The sequence below is a fragment of the Zea mays genome, chromosome 2, assembly GCF_902167145.1.
Source record: "Zea mays cultivar B73 chromosome 2, Zm-B73-REFERENCE-NAM-5.0, whole genome shotgun sequence".
Classification (NCBI taxonomy): Eukaryota; Viridiplantae; Streptophyta; class Magnoliopsida; order Poales; family Poaceae; genus Zea; species Zea mays.
This window is the reverse complement of record NC_050097.1, coordinates 215,020,138-215,042,358: the sequence shown is the minus strand read 5'-3', so window position 1 is coordinate 215,042,358 and position 22,221 is coordinate 215,020,138. Positions and strand designations below refer to the sequence as shown.

At 41.1% G+C, this 22,221-nt stretch overlaps 1 protein-coding gene and 1 long non-coding RNA gene across 3 annotated transcripts; one reads left to right on the top strand and one right to left on the bottom strand.

Moving 5' to 3' along the window:
* Positions 1 to 796: 796 nt before the first annotated feature.
* LOC103647788 (SUMO-activating enzyme subunit 2) lies at positions 797 to 13,534 on the bottom strand. Of its 2 annotated transcripts, XM_020548590.3 has the most exons (11): positions 13,207 to 13,534; positions 13,001 to 13,090; positions 8,361 to 8,444; positions 8,033 to 8,251; positions 6,590 to 6,691; positions 5,229 to 5,672; positions 4,922 to 5,151; positions 2,716 to 2,809; positions 2,453 to 2,635; positions 2,148 to 2,245; positions 797 to 1,605 (listed from the first exon to the last, which is right to left on the bottom strand). In XM_020548590.3, exons 1-11 carry the CDS (start codon positions 13,240 to 13,242, stop codon positions 1,269 to 1,271), a joined length of 1,917 nt encoding a protein of 638 aa, XP_020404179.1. In that variant the 5' UTR covers positions 13,243 to 13,534; the 3' UTR covers positions 797 to 1,268. The 2 variants fall into 2 exon arrangements, with proteins under 2 accessions (XP_020404179.1, XP_020404180.1); XM_020548591.2 differs by lacking the exons at positions 13,001 to 13,090; positions 13,207 to 13,534 and adding an exon at positions 12,775 to 12,831 and having other exon boundaries at positions 815 to 1,605.
* Positions 13,535 to 15,195: 1,661 nt separating this feature from the next.
* LOC109944607 (uncharacterized) lies at positions 15,196 to 15,534 on the top strand. The gene is made up of 2 exons (XR_002267718.2): positions 15,196 to 15,284; positions 15,377 to 15,534. It is a non-coding gene; the product is annotated as an uncharacterized lncRNA (long non-coding RNA).
* The last annotated feature ends 6,687 nt before the right edge of the window (positions 15,535 to 22,221 follow it).

The following is a 22,221-nucleotide window of genomic DNA, read 5'->3' as shown; positions in this document are numbered from 1 at the left end:
GTCATCATCCTAGGGGCTTGGTGCCTTTGACTACATAGAAATAGGACCAATTTAATAAACAACTTGGTGGAAACCCCATCTCGCAGGTGAGGGTAAAAAATAACTTGGCTTTGGCCATTCTGATGAGGGTAAAAGATACATGGTGGAAACCCCATCTCGCACGTGAAAACACAAGAACCAATTTACAAAACGTATTCCGTTCAAAAAAATATAAACCACACATTTATTATTTCTGTATGGTATTTTCTAGTTTAAGTTTGCTTCTCCCTTTTTGACTAGGTACACATTTACATACACTATGGATTGCCAAGTTTAAAAATTTATCGAATGGTTGAAATGCATTTTGTAAATTGATTTTCATTTTTTCTCTTAGTTTCCACCATATATTTTACCATCATAAAACTATCTCCATCATCTTACTCTTCTTTAACTTCTATTTTAATGTATCTTGAAAATTGATTTTCATTTTTTTCTCACAGTTTCCACCATATATTTTACCCTCATAAGACTATCTCCACCATCTTACTCGTCTTTAACTTCTATTTTAAACTCCACTATTCAAACAACTCCACTATTCAAACAACGCATTCTACAAATCAAAACAGTTTTTACACAGCCATATACACAATCTGCTGACCCTATGGAGTACGTCTCATATCATATCCTATGAATGATCATTTTTTGGCTTGGAGGGAAAAAAAGTCCAAAAACAGGAAAATAGGGATAGCTTCAAAAACCCAATCCTTGTTTCGCATATTGCTTAACGTTAAGCTATTTCCAGCCGTTTACTTCAAACTTCACTCGGTAAACAATATAATCTACAGTGTAGATTAGTGCAAAACTATAAATTAGTGTTTTGCACAGATATATACACCATCTGATCCATAACCTTAGCAAGAATACAGGATGAGTACATATTTCCAGACCCTGTGATTGGCACCTAACAAGACAGAGCTTGGTTCACCCGGTCACCCCTCAACTGAACAAAAAACATAACCAAAACAGGACCTTGGCTCTTGAGATACAAATTCTATCTCGCAGCAGGCTGTCAGCTGAGCATTAGTTGCTCTTGTTCCTAAATCCTACAAATTACAACCCTACAGGGTATCTGACTATCTGAGGCCAAAAGGTGCCCTGGGCATTGTTACTAATGTTTCAACATCAACCTGGTACATAACCGCATAAATAAGTTATCAAAGATGTTACGATCGAACAATGTGTTAGCCACGATGCCGGGAGTCAAGAGCTGTTATCGCCGCAGCAGGATGCTACTGCAATCTCTTCTTCTTACTTTGCCTTGGGTCCTCATCAAACATAAGAAGGCCATCGTCATTGTCATCTTCAACAACTTGAGCGCTGCTGGAATCAACACCCGAAAGATTTTCGAGAGCATCAAAATTCTCCTTTGTCTCTAATATTTCGTTCAGCTTACGCTTCATTCCAGAAGTTGCTGATATGTCCTCGGCAGTACCATCCACATCTTCTGTATTGGATGAAGATGGAACTGATTTAGTCTCACCATTACTAGTGGTTTGCTTATCAACTGGGCCAGACCACCCAACAAGAACCATTCTGTCAGGCTCCTTTTCTTCATCGAACTCATCCCTGCATTGACCATTCAATCAATGAAGATACATAATTGTGTCAGTGCAATAGTACAGGATTGCAGCATATGGGTGTCATTTTGTATCTGTAGGACACAAGCAATTTGGCATCCAGACATCCAGTAATCATAGAAATACAATATTATCTCATGTATCTAGGCATCTAGCATTGAAGCAAGATTAATTCAAAATAAGGGCAAGTTACACAATATCATGCAACTCTAACTTTTGTAAATGAGTGTAAGGTATTGCATATCTCCTTGTGTATCTAGCATACAAGCAAGGCTCATTCAAAATAAGAGCAAGTTACATGCAGCTCCAGTTTCTGTAGATAAGTGTAAGGTATGGCCTATCTTATTACATAATAGGTATCTAGCATAGAAGCAAGGTCAATTCAAAACAAGGGCAACAGATTACATAATACCATGCAGTTCTAGTTTCTGTAGATGGGTGCAAGGTACAGAGGCCAACCACCAAGGTTTCAAAAGAAATGGAACCATGAAATTATAGGGTGCAGTCAACAGAAAGACAGAAAAGACGAACCTGTGTTTGATGTTGATACTGCATTTTAGTTCCTGATGCAAATCCTCGACTGTAACCATTGTACCATTTAGAACTGGAGCTGGAAGTTCAGCCAAGACCTGCAGTAATGGATCAACTAAGCAGAGCATAAACACAACTAAGGGTGAAGAAGCTTAACTACAAATCAACTAAGCTGGCCAAGAACACAACAAAGGGCTGCAATTTATTAAGAAACAAGAATTTTAGAATATATGCCACAGTGCATACAAATGACTCATCTTAACAGAAAAAATAACTTGGCAAGTATATGGTTAGTATCACAGCACCTTTTCAAGGTTTAAAGCATAATTTGCAATCTCATCCTCCTCCAGATCTTCACCATCCTCAAAAACAAGTGTGGCGCCAACCATTATCAAAGGTAGGTTCATTCCAAGCTTACCTTTTATAACCTTTTCAATGACTTCCCGGAGCTTTGTTGTCTTGGTATTAACCTCCAGAACAAGTGGGGTCTGTTGTGGTCAGTTTTACTTCATGTCAGTGCCGAAAAACAGAGAAAATGTAACAAAGGCCTAACTAAAAAAGTAGATACCTCAGAGCAGACATAACATGATTTACTAGGTTCAAAAGGCTCGACAGGCATCAAGAGCATCTTCCTTGCTGGATGCTCAAGGCAATATGTCATTCTGTAAAACAAGAACCATGAAATTACATTACTTCTATTTTATACATGCCCAAAACACAATAGAAAGAGCAACAAGAATACAATATAAATTATATACAATGGAATACTGAGAGAGGAAAAAAGTTCCGTTTTAGGCCTTATTTGGTTATTCTAATTCCATGTGGACTAGGGTGGATTGAGATGGATTTTGACTTGTTATGGATTTAAACCAATTCAATATCATCCAATCCACATAGATCAATGGTGAAACGAACAAGCCCACATGAGAGTTGTGTGTCATTTCATTAAGAAGAAAGGGGGGAGAGACTCTTCAGAAGCAAGCATAAACAGAAACTTTTTTTCGAACGACACAGGAGAGTTGTGTGTCATTTCATTAAGAAGAAAGGGGGGAGAGACATGAATGTCAGTTCCCCAATAAGTTACAAGGAGGGCAGCCGCGCCACCAAAGCTATAACCAAAGACGCTTAGGAATTAGGACCTAGGAACTAAGACCCTACACCATAGGCTATGCTGGCGAAGCAGCAGTTCCTGCAGGGCAGCAGCATAAACAGGAACTAAGCATTTGACATGAACATCAAATCTTAGAAACCGTTGGTGCAAGGAATACAATGTGACAGATTAAAAATGTATTTACCTATAATTCAATATTACTCTCTCCGTCCCATTATATAAGGCGTAAGCACCTTTGGTTCAAAGATCAAGAAATATAATTAATTCTCTCTATACTACTGTATCGATGTATACATATCTAGAGAGAGCACGCCTTATCTTATACTACCTCCGTTCATAAATATATGACATCGTTGATTTTTTCCGAAAACTTTGACCACTCGTCTTATTCATAATATTTATTAAATATGTAAAATTTTAAGTCAAGCACAAACTACCTTAAGTGATAAAACAAATCACAAAAAAATGATAAGTCATTATTATTTTGAATAAGACGAGTGGTCAAGGTTTTTTTAAAAGTCAATGGTATCATATTTATGAACGGAAGGAGTAGGTGTTATGACCGGCAGCCCTAATAAAATCAGTTAGTTTGTTTAGATGGATAAGCATCAGTTTATTAGTCGGGTAGAGTTAAATCAGTTAGTTTGTTTAGATGTATAAGCATCAGTTTGTTAGTCTGGATAGAGTGTAGAATTGTAGATGGATAAACATTGGTTTGTTAAGATCTTAGATAAGGTTGGTTAGTTGAAGGCTGCTATCTCATCTATATATATGTATCCCTTCAATTAATGAAAGGGGAAGCAGGCAAGTATTCTTACCTGTGCTTCCCCCATCCCGTTTACTGTTCATCACGCATTGTTCATCCATCGCTAATGTTCAACATGTGCATTGTCCGTCTCATGAACAGTACCCCTGTTTTCAAGTCGGAGACTAGTGGTCGGGTCGGCCCTGGGATCTCGACTGGTGAGGTTGGCTCGACTTTTCAGGCAAGTCGGGCGACTTGGAAACGACTGGAAATTCTCAGTCGACTAGTCGTCGACTTGGTCTGGCAAGTCGGCCGACTTGTGTCCCAGTTCAGCCCAAGCAGCCCAAAGGCCCATTATACAACATAAACCCTACCTCCAACACCTCTGGCCGCCTCCAGCCCCTCCTCTGCATGCCGCCGCCCCTCCTCTGCACGCCCTCACAGCAACCTGCGTCGCCCTCACAGCAAGCTCTAGGGAGACGGGAGATGCTATTTGATTTTCAATTTGAACTATATGTCTATATATGGCTGTTATGACTTATGAGTTCATATATAAATGCTATATTATCTATACGAAGCCATTATATGGGCAAAACAGCCACTATATTGGCAAGTCGACGACTAGACGACTGACTTATCGAGTATCGACTAGTCACCAAGTCGGTACCTTGTCGACTCGACTTATCGACTTCAAAACCTTGAACAGTACCGCACCTTCTCCAGCCAACAGCCCGACGGCGCCCAAGCGCCGGGGCCCGGGTCCTAGACCTCAAACCTACCACTCGTACTACCTCCATAAACCTAGTTCCAACAATAGGACTAGAATAAAACGTGGTTACGCCTTATATACTAGGACGGAGGGCGTGTAGAAACCTCTGGTACAAGGAATACAATGTGACAGGTTTCGAATGTGGTTACCTATAATCTTGATAATCACCCTTGAGCACTTTAATTGCCTCGATGACGATTAGACCAGCAATTATAGCATTGGTAGTTGCCACAGCATGAACTATATTTCCAGCAACACCTTTAGCTTCAAAAAGACTATGCAGTGGTATTCCAAAAGAGGAAGCTCTGATATTTGCTGCAGCGGTAACAAACTCAACAGCCAACTGGTCGTCCTTGTCAAAAATAAGGCTCCCTATTTCCTGAAAGAGAAAATCAAGCCTGGATTAATTTCTATACAGAGAAAAACTTTAAGATGTCAAAAAGAATGTATATGAACCTTCTCTCTTTTGTCAAAAAATAATTTTAAAGCCTCCAAGAACACTCTTGAATTGTCAGCAAGACTCCATATCTCTTGTGTATTTCTAAGGCCTAAGGATACCATAGCAGAAGGATCCTGCTCCTCATTCACGTGATCCTGAGAGCGACCATTTTGTTGAACAGCGTCTTCAGGCAATGCATCTCTAATGTAAATAGGGTTTGGCTTTCTCCGATTCTTCCAAGTTTCCTTATTATCCAATGCAACTTCAATGTTGTAACCAAATACGTGGTCATATATTCTCTGGGTGTATTGCTCAAGATCTTCATCTACACTCCTTTCAAAAACATCTGTTTTTGAACTGGTATCATCTTTGGAGTGCACATTAAGATCATTATCCTGTTTTTTATCACCAAATAATTTTGCAAAAAGCAGATCTTTCGCCCAAACAATGCAATGAACAAACTGCAAAGTGATAAAATCAGTCATTAGTGCTAAACCTAAGAAGCCATCAGATTCTATCGTACTATAACTAACATAACTGTAAATGCACAGCGGTATAACCCCAACGAGCTAACATGCTGATATTTGCATAAACAAGGAAAAATGTTGATATTTAAAAATTGAACTGCATCAGAGAAGCAAAAAAACAAAATTTCTGTAAGAATGCAATGGCATTCATCCTAACTAAATCCAACAAAACAATGAATTGAATTAACTTGCCATAAAAATGGAAAATTAATCATTTTCCATATATAAAAATAGGCAGTACATAAAAAATTACATTTATGAATCTGAATAGCCAACACATTCCACAAGATGTTCAGCAACAACAGAGCCTTCTAGTCCCAAGCAAGTTGGGTAGCCTAGAGTTAGAGTTGAAACCTAATAGAAGCCACAAGTCAAAGTTTAGGCACGTGGATAGCTGTTTTCATACACTCCTATTCAAGATTAATTCAGGTATAATCCACCCTTTCAAATCTCCTTTTGCTGCCCCTTCTCATGTCAACTTCGGCCTACCCCTGTCTCTCTTTCCATTAATATAGTGTCTTTAGGATCTCACTACGCACTAGTGGGTCCCCGTTGAACATATTTAAACCATCCCAACCGTTGTTGGCCAAGCTTTTCTTCAATTGTTGCTACTCCTAGCCTATCATGTATATCATCATTTCAGACTCGATGTCTTGATCGCTTCTTGTATAGTCACAAATCCAACTTAACAAAGAAAAACAAGATGTTCAAACCAATGAAGAACTGAAGGATCAGAAACTTACACTTGCATGCATACAATAACATAAAGAAAAACAAAGAGCGGATATGCAACATAGTAAACTGTCCAACAAAACAAATAAATAAAAAGTTGAGCCAGAGAGGTAGATAACCTTTGATGGTGTGTTTGTAATTGTGCAGACAGGATATGATTTAGGGACAGGCTTTGGTTGACACTCATAGCACTCTGTTTTACCCTTGACATGAACAGTAACCTGAAATGTATGGAATGGGAAGTTTTTTTAGCAAAGCATTACCTTGGAGTAATATGAAGGGTGGTCTTGACTAAGTTTGTCAATGTTACTATGTTAGTGATAAATATTCAGCACATTTAATAAGTTAACAAAAGTACCAGATTTTATGTATTAATATGATGCAATGGGCCAATGGCAAATTGATACAAAGCGAAATCAATGCGCGTATTTGATGATATGGTGATACGCTGACTTGTACATATTCCACTTTCCACCAGCATTGCAAAATTACTGAATGTCTCAAGCTTTAAATTCCGAGAGCCCCACTTGCACACTACCAAAATCCAATACAGTTGCCATATCTAGCTATATTACTAACCGAAGAAAAAATAATATGCAGCAAATATAGTATGTACAAAAAATAATATATCAGAAATCCTCTTGATTTTTGCAGATGACTTGTAATCGTACTTTTGGCGAGTTGAGTGTCAGCATACCCTCTCAGGCCACTAAATTTATTACCCAGAATTTCATACCAGCAATATACTTCTAAGAAATGACCACATATATGCCTGCATGAATTTAACTTCTTCCCCATAGATTTTCTACTGATGCAAATCTTCTAAATAAAAGAATGTCAAAGGCCTAGACTCTAGACAAAACATTTATCTATGACTGTAATTCTGTTGCCTTGGTAAAGAAATTTGGATTCACTGTTGTGGAAAAAGACAAAACGTCTATCCCAAGGGATCATTATGTATTCTATGGCAAATGCAAAACATGTAAGACCAGAAAGGTGATTAGGTGAACATCTATAAAGGGCAAATCTAGTGCTGGAGGCGCCCACGTGAATGGGATCTAGGAAAGGGATAGAGTGAGGCAAGCCTTTCCCCTGCAAATAGGAGAGGCTGCTTCGAACCCGCGACTTGGTAACTCAGGGAGACAGCTCTCACCACTGCACCAGGCCTACCCTTCTAAAGGTGAACATCTATAATAAACAGAAGAAGATACGACATCCAGTTCTCTAAGGATGAAAATATGTTGTGTGCTCGTTGAGAATTCAAGAGGTTGCACGCTAGCTGAGAATTCAAGATAGCACTACTAGTAAAAGAAAAAATATATAAAAAACAAAAAACATTGTTACTGATAGATGTAAGTAAACACCTCAGGATTCACATGCTTCGTACAAATAAAATAAAGTTATAAGCCATCAGTATGAACTAAAATCACAAAGAATACATCAATATGAAATAAATCTATAAGCATATACTTCTTTTTGAAACAAATCAGGCAATAGAGCTGCCAACTATATTTTTAAAAAAAAACAGCCCAGACTACAACTGCAGTATTGGGTTGCCTTACCTGTCCCAAAAAACCAGTAGTACCACTTTCAACCAAAGGAACATCAGCAGCAAGGCAAAGGCGATTAACATGGCGTCTAGCATCCAAGTTATCAAGACCATTCAGAACAACATTAAATTGCTTGAAGAAATCAACATTGAAATGAGAATCCTTCACGTTTGCATGGTATGGGTTTATATTGATATTTGGCCTAAATTTCAATACAGCATCCCGAGCAACCTGGCAACACCAGCGGTGTAAAACAGAGTAAGAAAAAAGAAACAACGATTGGGTGATTACAAGAAAAACTGGTACATGGATAATTATTCTAGTCATATGTGAAACTCACTTTAGCTTTTGACTGACCAACATGACTCTGCCGAAACAAAAACTGTCTATTCAGATTGCTAACTTCAATTGTATCCAAGTCAATCTGCAGAGAAAAATGTTGGGTTACTTGGGTGCACCGTCTGAAAGGAAACAGACAGATTTTTTTATTATTACCATCAGCAACAAGGGAGTATAATCTAAAAGCATGCTTAACAACTGTCAAAATATAAGGATAAAAATACATGATAGGAGTCAAATCATAGGCATCAAAGTAATAAAGAAAATTTACAGATGCAGCACATTTTTTTATCTCCCTGTGATATGCCATCTGCAGTAAAATGAATGGTTATTTTCCTGTGCACAACATATAATATAATGCGGAGCAAATAAAAAAACACACAAAGTGCTAAAAGGTTCCACACCAGGTGGGGGTCTGGGAAGAGAGTTTTTAGGCAGCTTTGGATTTTCTTATTTTGCAAGGGGGTTGTTTCAAACCCATGACTTCCATCCCATGGCACTTTCTTTGGGGGTGGGGGAGGGCACAAATAATAGATGACCCAAAAATATGTTTGCGGCCTGTGCTATGCATGCTAAAGGCAGCTAGCTAGAGGTTTTGTATCTTGAGAAATAATTTTGGTTTATGAGGCAAACCCGAAACTAGTCTAACAGGACATAACAACAATAAAAGGAATCAGATCATTGATATCTCAAGCACATTGATTTATGTACTTTGGTTAAACAAGGAATGGGATGTGTCTGTTTATAAACTGGTTATAAACTACACTGAAGAACCTAAGTAATTAAGGTAAAAAACGAAAAAATCAGACCAACATAAAAATAAACACCAGGACAAGAATGAGCCTGAATAGAGCAAGGCGCTAAACACAATTGTAGCGAAGAGTGTCCCAAGATGCAATACAGAAGCCAAAAGCACAGTTACAAGCAAGAGCACTGAAGTCCTCAGCACTAGAGTAAGTGTGCCATCAGCGCAGCTGATTGCCAACTCTTGGTTTGAACAGTACAGGTCCACCTCTTAGCCCTAGGTCAACGCAATCCCCATCACAGATCCCAGCCTAGAACATACCAGCAAACCGCCATCAACAGGACCTGCGAGACCCCTATCTCTACCCCTTAAACCCACCAGTTTAAACTAAACTACGTACACCCAACAAGCCATCCCACACACTCATGCCCCTGCTAAATCCACCAAACGTTTTAACCCCAAACAAATCCCTCTATCAAAAACCAATGCTCCAGATCATTTCATTTGTCTCCTGTCTCTTAATCACATCCGACGGTCATTCTTTAATGGATCATCCAACGCTACTCATCAATCATCATCATCATCTGTCGATACTGGACGATAATCTGTCCTGCGGCCGCCCTTCGCCCAAACACACACGCGCCTACAGCCACCAACCGCCCCAGCCTCTACCACGAACACCACGGGAACGCCGACGACGCCGCTGCAGGCAACCGCGGGAACACCGCCTCCGACCGTACGACACGTGACAGTCCCGCCGTGCCGCCGCTGACAAAGCAGCCACCGTCACCGACGCCAACAAGGTCATACGCCACACGTCGATCTCCGCTTCTCATCTCGTGCGTCCTCACGAAACCCTAACTCGCACATCCAACCTCCATCCATCCCCCGGACCTGCCCATGTCGACGACGCCCCAAACCCTAGACCCCCTGCAGAAATCTCCGGAGCTAGGGTCCGCGCGTCCATCCATGGGCCATCTCTGGCTCCCGTGCGCCAACTCTCGCTCCATCTCTCCGCGGTGGCAGTGGCGGCAATGCGCCAGCTCTCGTCGGTGGCGGTAGCAGCTCCCCTCACGCCTCTCGCCAGTAGCATCATGGCTTGCGCTTGCTTGGCCCTGGCGGCTGCACCACACGCCGGTAGGAAGCTGGATCCAATAGCCGTATCCACCAAGCCAGTTGCCGAAAAGCGCACTCCTCGACGATAATGCTAGGGCCGACGGAGATGGAGACTGGCTTGGAGGCTTGCCGCGGTCAAGGGTCGACGTCATGCTCCTATTGAATCTGGAGGCCCGGTCATCCTCGCGCTCAAGCCTCAAGGTAATTTTCAAGCGGTTGTTTTCATTGGCATTTGAGTTCGATTATTATTATCGTAACCACCAGCCTCCAGTTTTCTCTTATCAAGACAGAAATCCGTGGTTTTTTTGGTATTATGTTTTGTGACTCTGGATCTGAATTCAATGTTCTTGATGTCAACGATGAAGATGCACGTACTGGCCTGAATTCAGTGAATGAATGATAGCAGTAATTCTTTGGTCTACCAAATGACACCACATTGGTTTTATCAAAAATTTTATGCTGATTCAGTCAAAGAGTGCTTGGAGCCTCAAACTTAATACATATCAGCTTGAGAAATGAAGACATTGATACATATCCTCCCAACAAGCACAAAAATGAGAGGTATGTGCTGGCAGGTTTAGGGACGATTAGGATAAACAGGATCAGAACAGACCAAGGCAGTCCTGCCGCTTTGGGAGTGCTTATGCCCTAAAGCGAAGCGTTACCCATCCTTTCAGCGCTTCAGTGCACTAAAGCGCGCGCTCAGTGCCCTGTTTATTATTTTGTTTTCTACTGCTATCTGCAGTTTACATACAAAGTGTTCCTTAGATGCATGTAATTATGAGTTAATTGTTCTAAACCTTCTCCTGTGAAATAATTTCTCACCATTCTGATCACGCTGTCCGTGGTCAGTTTTTTTCCGGACATATCATTTTCACGATGTTTTTTTACTGTTAAGTGTTAACATTAAGGCTCTAAAAAAATAATTGATAGAATGTTGGCTTGAACAAAGTTGCTCTGATGTTTTCTTTAAGTTCAAAATAAAACATAAAAAATCCCATTATTTTGTTTGTGGTTATATCTTCTTCATTTTATCTGTTCATGTAAATTCACCATGACTGGTGACAACACCAGATTGTTGACGAGTTTGAGGGGGTCATCGAACAGCAAAAGGATTTCAACAGGTAGGTGTTTGGTTCAGTGTTACTCACAGGTTTCACCTGACAATCTGACATAGTAACATGGAAACTGTGATCACTGGTCAATCATTTTATATGATATATACATTTACACTAACATGCAAGATATATTGAACCTTTCTGTAGTTTTCTGCAGACAATCACGAGTTCTGATCTCTACTGTTTCTTTCTCTGACCTTGATGAGAAGGGTGATATGGATTATGGAATATGATGATAACTGTCCAGATTCAAAAAGAGAGTTACAACCCCAAAGTGTAGATACCAATAAGGACTGGGAGTTTCGTGGCGTGCACAGGGTATGGACATAGAAACTGGACATCATATATCTTTTATATGAAATTCTGCATGTTGTTTTGTTTTTGAGGAGCACTATTTTACAATTTTAATCTGTTTTCCTTTTGCTAGGTGGCGAAGTTGGACAAGTGCCTACGCAAAAAAATCAAGGAATGGGCATGCAGTAACTGTTTTTACTGTTGGTATGAGTGGCATGTTTGACGAGAGGGTAATTGGGCCTAAGGATTTGCCAAAGCCAGCTCAGTGGCACCACATAGCTGTCCATAATGACCACCTAGGTGCTTATGCTGTTCAGAAGCTGGTGAAGGAGTATGTGGTTTAAATAAATAAAATCTTCATTTTACCTTGAATACAACTATATCAATCTTTTTCGCTACGGATGCTGTTATATTTTTTCTTTCACCTTATGTCAGTTCTGCTGTCTATGTTGAGGGCGATATTGAAACCAGGGTCTACAATAACAGCGTTAATGATCATTTTGCAGATTCTATGGAATCAGGCCAGAAATAGTAACAAGTCACGGCATTTTTCCCGCGCTTCGTGGACGCACCCCCCCCCCCCTCGCGCTATAAAAGGGAGGGCACACACGGTAGGGGAGGACGGAGGAAAAACGAACTCAAGGCTTCTCAGAGGGTCTTAACAAACGGACAGACGAACACAGACTGACTGAGAGACTCTCAAGCAATACAACTCACAGTGGATGTAGAGTATTACGCTCCGACGGCCCGAACCACTCTAACCCTTGTGTTCTCAAGTTCATCCAACTAGCCAGACAAATCCCTAAGCCCCCTCCTCGTCTTAGGATCAGGGCGAGTGTGTTACGCCACCTGGCCGGAGATGTTTTCTCTCCGACAGCTACCTTTATACCTTTTTATGCCTTGATATATGAAAGGCAAGCATCAATCGAATAATGTGAGTGTGATATCTGATCTTGCTTTCATGGTTGATTTCATACATTTAAGTGTCTGTGGTGAATCTATATTGAGTAGTGTCCTACTCAATATATTGAATAATAAACAATGAGATGTCTTGTGTTTGACGAACGATGTATGTCCGGTGAAGTATTTATTAGTCCTTTATTTTTAGGCGCAATTATATTTGAGAAATTGGTGAGAAATACTTGACACATTTGTGGATGGTTCCCAATATTGGTGTCGAGCATTCCGATCATGGATTAATGCCGTGGCAGCTTTTGATCCGATCCTCCTAGGTACGAACATCATTTCTAGGACATGATTAATAAAAAATGAACGAGATGCATACAATATATATGAAGCACTGGTTGGAGCAAAACGAGGCAGTAAACCTAAACACAGCGTTGATGTCAAAACGAAACGGAGACTCACGATGTGTATGTCGCTGAATCCGGAGAGCGCGAGCGTCTTGAGCAGCTCGCAGCCGATGCCTCCCGCCCCGACCATCAGCACCTTCGATGCCTGCATGCCCGCGCACCCAGACGCACGCGCACACACCAGGGAAAAACGTTAACGAATCATCCCTGCGCGCAGGCGCAACCGAAATCCGACAGTGCACGACGGGGCCCGTCACTCACCTTGACGGCCTCCTCCGAGGACGCGGCGGCGGACATCGGGGGGGGGGGGGGGGGGGGGGGCGCAGTAGGGGCACGGCGAGGGTTTTGAGTGAGGTGGGGTTTGGGGGTGCGGATGGGAAGTTGGGGCGAGAGGGAGAGCGGTTTGGGCAATTTCGTGCCAGGGAGACGCGGAGGGAACGGCGGGCTGCCAAAGGGATGCTGTCCGGGTGGCTGCTGCGGACTGCGGTGCTGCCTGCCTGGGGCGGTGGGGCCTGGGCAGCCCAGCCTGCCCGCTGCCCGCTGGTCAGCCGTCGTGCCAGGCTCGATGCGGCATTTAAGGCACGTTTGGTTCCACCTAGATTTTTAAGGATGTGTTTGGTTGCGGGTCAGGACGAGATGGAACAGGACCATCCCACACACTAGAGTGTTTGGTTGTGAGTCAAGGCTGAGACGGGACCATCCCCACAAAAATACTATCACTAGAATATTGTCCCTATTCATCCCTCTGAATCGGACGGACAATTGCGTCCTCCCTGGGACAAAGCCCCTCACGAGCCCTTCTCATCCTCAGATCCGGCTCCTTCACCCCGCTGGCCGGCGAGCGGCGAACTCCAAGTGCAGAGTGGGACAAGGCCCCTCACGAGCGGTGAGTCCCCTTTCCCCTCTACTCTCCTCTTCCCCTCTGATCTCCTCTTCCTCCTCCATCCCTGGGCGTGGTGGCGACGTACCAGGCACCCGAGTTATGCTCGTACTGCGGCGGTGTGGTGGTAGCAGCCGACGTGGAGAGCACGCCGCAGCTCTGCTTCTTCTTGCTCTGCTTCGCATCCGACGCTGCTGCTTCTGCTCCCTCTGCTCACGTCGCCTTGTGTCCCTCGCCTGGACGGTCGCCCGAACAGGAAAGCAGGCACCTGGAGGTCACGCTGCACCTGAAGTTCCAGATCCCGGGTGCCATGTCCATCCACGCTGCACCTAGAGTTCTAGATCTTGTAGTACTGTAGTCTAATTGATTTTTGGTGCTAGTCTGATTGATTTTTGGTGGACTGATATCACGAGTAGTACTTAGTTTGTAGGTAGTAGGATTGATTCGCCACAACATCAGTAGTACTGTAGTCTGTAGTGGATTGATTTGCCATGTTATAGGTTCAGAGAATAATATCCGATCTTCACATGGAAAAATAAGCTCAATTAAGAAGAGCGATATTCCATATCTAAGAAATGAAATCGTAGATTCATGCGTACTATAATGTCTATTAAACTAAAAATAGGAAAAAGATAAAAATGTATAACAAAAGTATGAAATATATAGGAGTAGATAAATTAACTTATAAAAACTTATATTTTGATTAATGTAATGTTCAGCAGGGAAAAAATATGTTGAATGTGTTTTAGGTACAAGTCCGATGCATACATGCAGTTAACACTTATATTTTGTTATTATGGACAGTTTGCATGAACACTTGATTGTACACCTATATATCAATTCTACATGATTGCTGTTTGCTTGAGATTATTTCCCCAAATATTGATATGATTCCAGATTCATCATGACATGCCATATATTTTTTTTTGGATTTGATGCTTACATGTAGATGGATAAGAAGACCAAGATTATAGTTTGTGTTGCTGCTGCACATATATTACTGTCAATGATGGCTATGATTATTCATTCTAGAAAAAGAAAACGAAATGCAAGGAGGACTGGGATTACCTATGCACCAATGCATGAAAGGGATAGAACTAGAATTGAATATCTCAACACAAAGATTTGGAGGGATGACACAACATGTATAAACATGATTAGAATGAAAAGGGCTTGTTTCTTTCACCTAACTAAACATTTTAGAGAGCGTGGTTTACTTCAGGACACTATTCATATGTGTGTTGAACAACAAGTGGCCATGTTTCTAAATACAGTTGGGCATAACCTTAGAAATAGGTTGATTGGCACGAATTTTGGTAGATCTAGGGAAACAGTTAGTCGATGTTTCAATAAAGTTCTTCGTGCAATTGGTGAGCTACGTGGGGAACTAATTAGGCCACCTTCATTGGACACTCCAACCAAAATAGCAGGGAACTACAGATGGGATCCGTATTTTAAGGTGTGAAACTTATCACTCTTTTGTTTTTAGGTCTATATTCATGTTGCACATATGGCCCCTAATGTTTCATGCTTGTATTGCCCTTAAACTAGGATTGTATTGGAGCTATTGATGGTACACATGTAAGAGCCATTGTTCCTAGAGATATGGAGCATGCCTTTCGTGGTAGGAAGTCCTATGCGACTCAAAATGTAATGGCGGCTGTAGATTTTGATCTACGCTTCACTTATGTGTTGGCTGGTTGGGAGGGAACAGCTCATGATGCTAATGTATTACGAGATGCTTCAGAACGTGTGAATGGCCTTCGTGTTCCACAAGGTAATAGTTTCACTTATTTGCTTGTAAATGACAATGTTTATGGAATTATGACCATAATATATTATTTCTTGCTAACCATAGCGGTTGGAACTATGGATTTTATTTTATTTTATTTTATTGCATTGCATTGGATAATTTGACAACTTCCAATATATGTCATTATCAAGAATAAAATAGATTGTGAGATTTTTCGTTAGATAATAAAGTGCCACTTATACGTTATCTCATATGTTCAAATTTTGTTGAAATCAAACAGAGCTTTTGTTTGTGTTACATTCAATATTTGAATATCAATTATGAATATTAAATATAGACTTAATTAGATTTTAATAAATTTATCTCGTCTTAATTAATTTTATAATTAAACTATATTTAATACGTTATTATTTACTCAATATTTACATATATCTAACCAATAAAACACACATGTTTTATTAAAACAAAGTCCACACGTAATATATATATATAAATCATAGTAATGCACGGACATTCGACTAGTCTCTATCTCTACTATACTAGGTGATTGTCCGTGCGTTGCAACGGGATCATATAATACCAATAAAAATATATATATATAACACAGAATGGGAGGTTAACTTTGCACCGTTAATAAGTAGTAGAGATTTTACCAATGAAATTACACGGAGCCCAAAAGAGTAAAATTTGTTGAAATTATATGGAGAAGGGGGTCACATATGGATGATGTGCACATAAAGGTGATTAGAGATGAAGCGGGATGCCTCGCACCACGTGTATGGACACCGAGAAAAGCGGCAACACGACACCGCGCAACGTGCTGACGAGGAACTTGAACGGGGAGGAGGTCTGGACCTTGAAGACGACTGGGAGGGATGTGTGCAGGGAGCGGAGGCAAAGGTCGACATGGCACTTGGAGTTGGCTTGAAGTCGATCACCACTTCATCCTCCTCCACCTCCAGGAGAATCACTCCCTCCTCCTCCTGCAATAGAATCACCCATCCGCCTCATACCTATAAATAATTTAAGGAAATAACTGGACTGAATCAAATGAAGAAGAGAAACAAAAGATAAGAGAGATTTTCGCTCACCAGACAAGGATACCAACAACACTCATGCAGTGTTTCCCCCTAGGTAACATGTCAGTTGTACGATACTGGATAGTTACAACAACCTGAAAATCATTGATAAGTCATATGTATATACAACGGATCTTGGTAACAAACCACATGCTCCCATGAATTCAACTTATGTTGCTTAACTTAAAAGGGTTGTAGGTGCTCACTTTTGGCTCTGCTAGACCCATAAACCAGAAACTGTTTCTTAGGATCTTTGATCTTCAGATGACAGGAAACAAAACAAACAGTTACTAGGTGGACATTAACATCATTTTCTGCGAGGGGGCATAGTTTTTAAATGGTAAATATTGCCAGTCACACAGGATCCGGTCGTCTTCTAACACATCTGTAGATTAGAACATCATCAGGAACCTGAATTCAACAAAAAATCGGAATGGAAGGGGATAAAGGCATCTGTGGCTACACTGCCCCAAAAGAAAGTTATTTGTATCACTGTGTAACACAATGTCAGGTAAGAGCAGGAGAATAATAAAAGCATGGTACTATGTTCTTGCTCGATTAAAAGTATAGTTTTTCTACAAAAAAAATGCATAATACATCCACAGATGCATACATGACACTACTCTACTGGTATTTGTTGTATTACACACAGCCATGCAGCCACTTCAGCCACCTAGATTAATACTACACAGAAATAGTTGCCGAAATACATGTTGAAGTGATGTATCATTTCCGATATAACCAGGTAAATAAAGTATCTAATTACATAATCAACAAGAAACTTACAGGTCAGCCAATGGAACCATTTCAGATCCATGATAGGTATCTATCTTGAAGGACCTTGAAGAAACAAGAGTTTTTGCAGATAAATATTTCTCCAAGCTAAAATCATCTGGGTCAACATCCAGCTCTCCATTCAATTGAAAAAAGATACTTTCCTACTGTGGTTCAGATAGAGCTTTCTCAATAACTGAAATGGGAACTTCACTAAACCATGAGGGGATGTGTGTTGCAACATGTAGAATCAATACAACAATATAGCATGTAATACAGAAAAAAAAACTCCATACAAACTAAGGCCCTAACAAACTCTTACCTGGATGAATGTTGCAACATCCTCCTCAGCCATACCTCCAATTTCACCAATGAGAACAATGCCTAAAAGACATAGAATAGTATTGAACATTGGGAACAATACAAAATGGGATGGAGCTGCGTTGAATGAAAAAACCATATGAATGTAGCATTTGAAATAAAGAAAAATGCAGTTTAAGTATTCAAATACCAGAAATTCCTTTATTTTTATTCTGGAAATTCACCATTCTCTTCGCAGCTTCCCTCACAAGGGAAAGTAAAATCATTTTCATACATCTAACTTTCTGTTTGTCTTCAGTTAAAAAGGCAATGAAGTGGAATTAAAAGTCTAAGTTCTATCTCACTTTAAATATGCATATCAAGTAAAGAACTGCTAACTATTTCTTGAATCCTGGTGGTTTTATAAAAAATAGTGTTGAAGATAAATTCACTGTTGCACACATAATACTTGACATACTTGCTATTGCAATGCAAAAAAGAATATGCTGAAAAAACCTGCATGCATCCAGGAAAAAAAGAATACGCTGACAACACCTAAGGCTAGTATGTTGCAGTGATTAGTTATTAACTATACATACAAGACAAAAAATTACTTCTTCTTAAAACTTAAGTTAAAACAGAAGGCGATGAGTATGATCACTCAACCTAGAAACTCAACATCAAAATCACTGTAATTTAAAGCAGTGTTAGGAACCTAAAAAACTTGGAGTACAACAACTAAACAAGAATAAGCAAGGAATGACCTGTACAGTCTTGCCAAGACCTATCTCATTAGCCAAAATGACCTGTACAATCTTGCCAAGATCCACTACAGGCCCACCTGCATAACCAACAAAATGAATGGTAAGATCTCCTACGACAGAACATAACTACATTGAAAGTAGATATTACATCACAGTAGTAAAGTAGGCACTGATAATTTTTTGCCCTTTATAAGAGCAAAATTTCACTTTGCACCCCTCAACTCTATCATGGAAATATTTACAAAACATAAATGAATTGAGAAAACTCTCTATGAACCAATAAAACAAATCCATTAGATGTTTACAGATCCAACACAAAAGTGTGAGTGTACATCAAAAGTAAGAAGGTGTTCAAGCAGTATGCCTAGCACATATATGCACATCAGAAAAAACAAGGACAGTTGCTGCTAGCCATGTCTCACCTGTTGCCGAGTTACAGCTAGTTTCAAAAGCTCATCAGCCTCAAAGAAATTCGAGAACCAGCGAGATACATCTTAAGCTGATGACACCTACATCTCTTGCAACCATTAGCTACCCTCTTGCCCTAAAGGAAAAACATTTTTGAAAAAAAATAGGACCACGAGACTTACAGATCGAGGCGCTTGTAAGAGATGTAAAGGGTTATGGCTATCTAAAACTCTCCCCAGCCGATTCTAACAGCTCGAAAGGCGACTGCTCCATGACTCTCGTCGGATTCTGGAAACTCGGGTGGAGCTGAAACACCACGCACTTGACTATGATGCTCAGATCCTCATTGTTTGCCGAGGATGCCTGCGCCGTGGATGCAAGGTGGCGCAACGATGGAAGCGGATTGCGGAGAGCGTGGCGCGGACCATCACTGCATCCGCGAAATGCATACGATGGATTTAAAACAAAAGTCAAACTGAGATGATTCATACCCCATTTTGAACTCCTTCAAGCACATGTGTTCCGCTGCAAGGAATAAACATCAAACTCAATGCATTCGAAAATATGTCAACAAAGGTCAAAGACAAGAGAAAAAGAAAGGCTCAAAGAACATACCGATAGATCTATTGTACTGAATCTTTTTCTTCTGTTGTTCATACATATGTTTCTGTACAAAACCAATAAAAATGCATTCATCTAGCCCAGTGCTGACAAGTAGGCACTCTGCCTCGCCAGCGGGCCACACGAGCGGGGACACGCTCAGGCAGGAGCGCGTGGGGGGCGTGTAGGACGGCGGGAGCGTGGGTGCAGGCAGGGGCGGGGATAGGCGATCGAGCGGGGGCTTGCGGGCTCGATGTGCGGGGCGCAGGCAGGAGGCACGCGGGCGAGCAGATGCGTGCGAACGGAGGCAGGGGCAGGGGCAGGCAAGGACGCTAGGGGTGTGGACGCCCTTGTTAGCGCGTGGATGGTGTAGATGGCCCTTGCGCTGACGACAGAGAAGTGTGCGTTCTGAACCTCGCCGCCGGCCGCCCGGCCTCCTCCACGGCGCACACAGAGCAGTGGAACGACGTCCCCTCGCTCGGCGGTGCGCCGGTAATAACGTGGTAAATGAAGAGATGTAGACGTACATAAGAAGTTGGAGCAGACTCCTTTTACGATCTCTTCGGCATCGTTGGTGTAGATGAACCTCTTGACACACAACAAGACCTATAGACAGAAATGCTCAAGAAAATGACGGAGAATGGTCGGTTCACACTCGAGAGAGAGAAAGCAGGAGAGATTGGCTAGCTACTGACTTTCTTGGAGTCGCCGAAGTTGTCAATCGCGCTGCTGGCGATGGAGTAGAGCCTGACCTTGTGCAGCTTGTCGTTCTTGTCGATGCCATTGACGATGACGCCGATGGACTGGCCCTCTCTGTATGTTGTTTATTATTTTCTGTATTCTAGCAACCTATGAATAAAAGTGAGCATAATGTAACAATCAATGGCATAGCTCCTGAACTAAAGAAAGTAGGCATGCTGGCAAAAATATTAACTACAACATTGTATAGAAAGGCATACAAAACATATTTTATTAGACAGTGGGCATGATATCTCCTTAACACAAGAAAGACAGTGGAATTCAAATTGAGGGTCATCATCCTTCCACTTATGAAAAGTTAGCTCGTCTAGTAATTTTATGGCTGCACAATGCATATGAAGCCCTTGGTTTCTCCTCTGACAAAAAATTATAAAATCACTACTCGATATAGGAAATAATCAAACAAAACTCCCACCAGATACTCCGAGCTCACAAAAAAATTTACTCAAAGATAAATTCTATCCCACCAAATCAACTCATTATTCTACTAAATAACTGGAACTGAAGTCTCTACAGAGCTAAAAGTTGTAAGCAATAAAAAAATATAGAGAGCTAATAATGTAGACAATAAGTACAAAATTTCAAAAATTCTTCAATTTGCAGAACCTCCTCATTCATCAACCTATAAAAAAATCAAGGAACTTCAGACATAGTTTCCATGTGTTAGAAAATTACCATACCATCATACCCCAAACTGAGAACAAGTATTCCATATCACTCTTTATAAATTAGGTCTAGTCGTCTAGGTCAGCACAACTTTCACCATATAACAATTTCCTTTGTCAAGTACAAATATATTTGAGCATCGACCAATGGCCAAACAAAGGAGTTAGTGTTGATCATCTTATGTCACAACTAACATTATGTCATTGATTTACAATCTGCGCATATATGTTGTACGCACTGCTCATGTAAACATAAGGGCAATTACCACCTAGCCATGATATACATAGCGACATGATTCATAAATGCTTAAACTTAACAAGGCATGATATACAGAGCGACATGATGCATGGAAATTGATGTTTAAGGACTAACTTCTTTAATAGGATTGCCTGACAAAGGCATGAGAAATTCTGATGGAAGTGGGTAATCCACCATGGCCAGATAATCGAATGAATAGTCGTAACATGTAATTTGGCACACAAGTTAGAAGTAGCTTTATAACACAATGGTCAGTAATCAAATGAAGGCCAAAGAAAACATGTAGTACTATGCATTATATGAAAAGTATAATAATGGCAAACAGAGGGAGGGATCTGATCAGCTTATTAACCCATATCACCAGCTAAAATGCAAACATAAATAGCTAACAAAATGTATACAGTTGAAGGCCAACAATTTGGTACTAAATGATAAATAAAAGCCAATATTAGTTACTCCGGCATGCAGTTACTTCTATGAATATCAGAGCATCTGGATCTCTTCTTAGTTAGTAGCAAAAAAGGAAAGTGAGGCAGTTACACACACACTCGTTTATCATCTAGCTAAGCCGCCGATTACTCGTACTATGCATTTACCAAGCCGATGCGTCTAAAGAAAAGTGAGGCAGAGTGCTGATAGCATAACATCAATGCGGTGAATCGGGTGAGGTATGAGGTCAGGAAAACAATGTAGTACGTCCGTAGTGCCTGCAAGTTGGTTCAGAGAGATAAATATGCTTTCTTCCACCTCAAAACTTCACCGAGACACGCAGGGGAGGCAGAGCCCGGAAACGAACGACAGAGCCAATTCATGGCTTCGTCCATGGAGACAGACATAACCCCATTCCCTTCCAGACCGTTTGTCGTTGATGCGAATGCGGCGCGCGGCGAGGGCGAGGGCGAGTTACACGGCTTTCCCCAAACTCGCTTTGGCGCTTTCGAATCTTGTGACGTCACATCACTCGCCTAACCCCCTTCTTTTTTTTCTTCTTCTGTGAATGCGTTGCAATTGCAAGGGAAGGATTAGGAGGGCCGG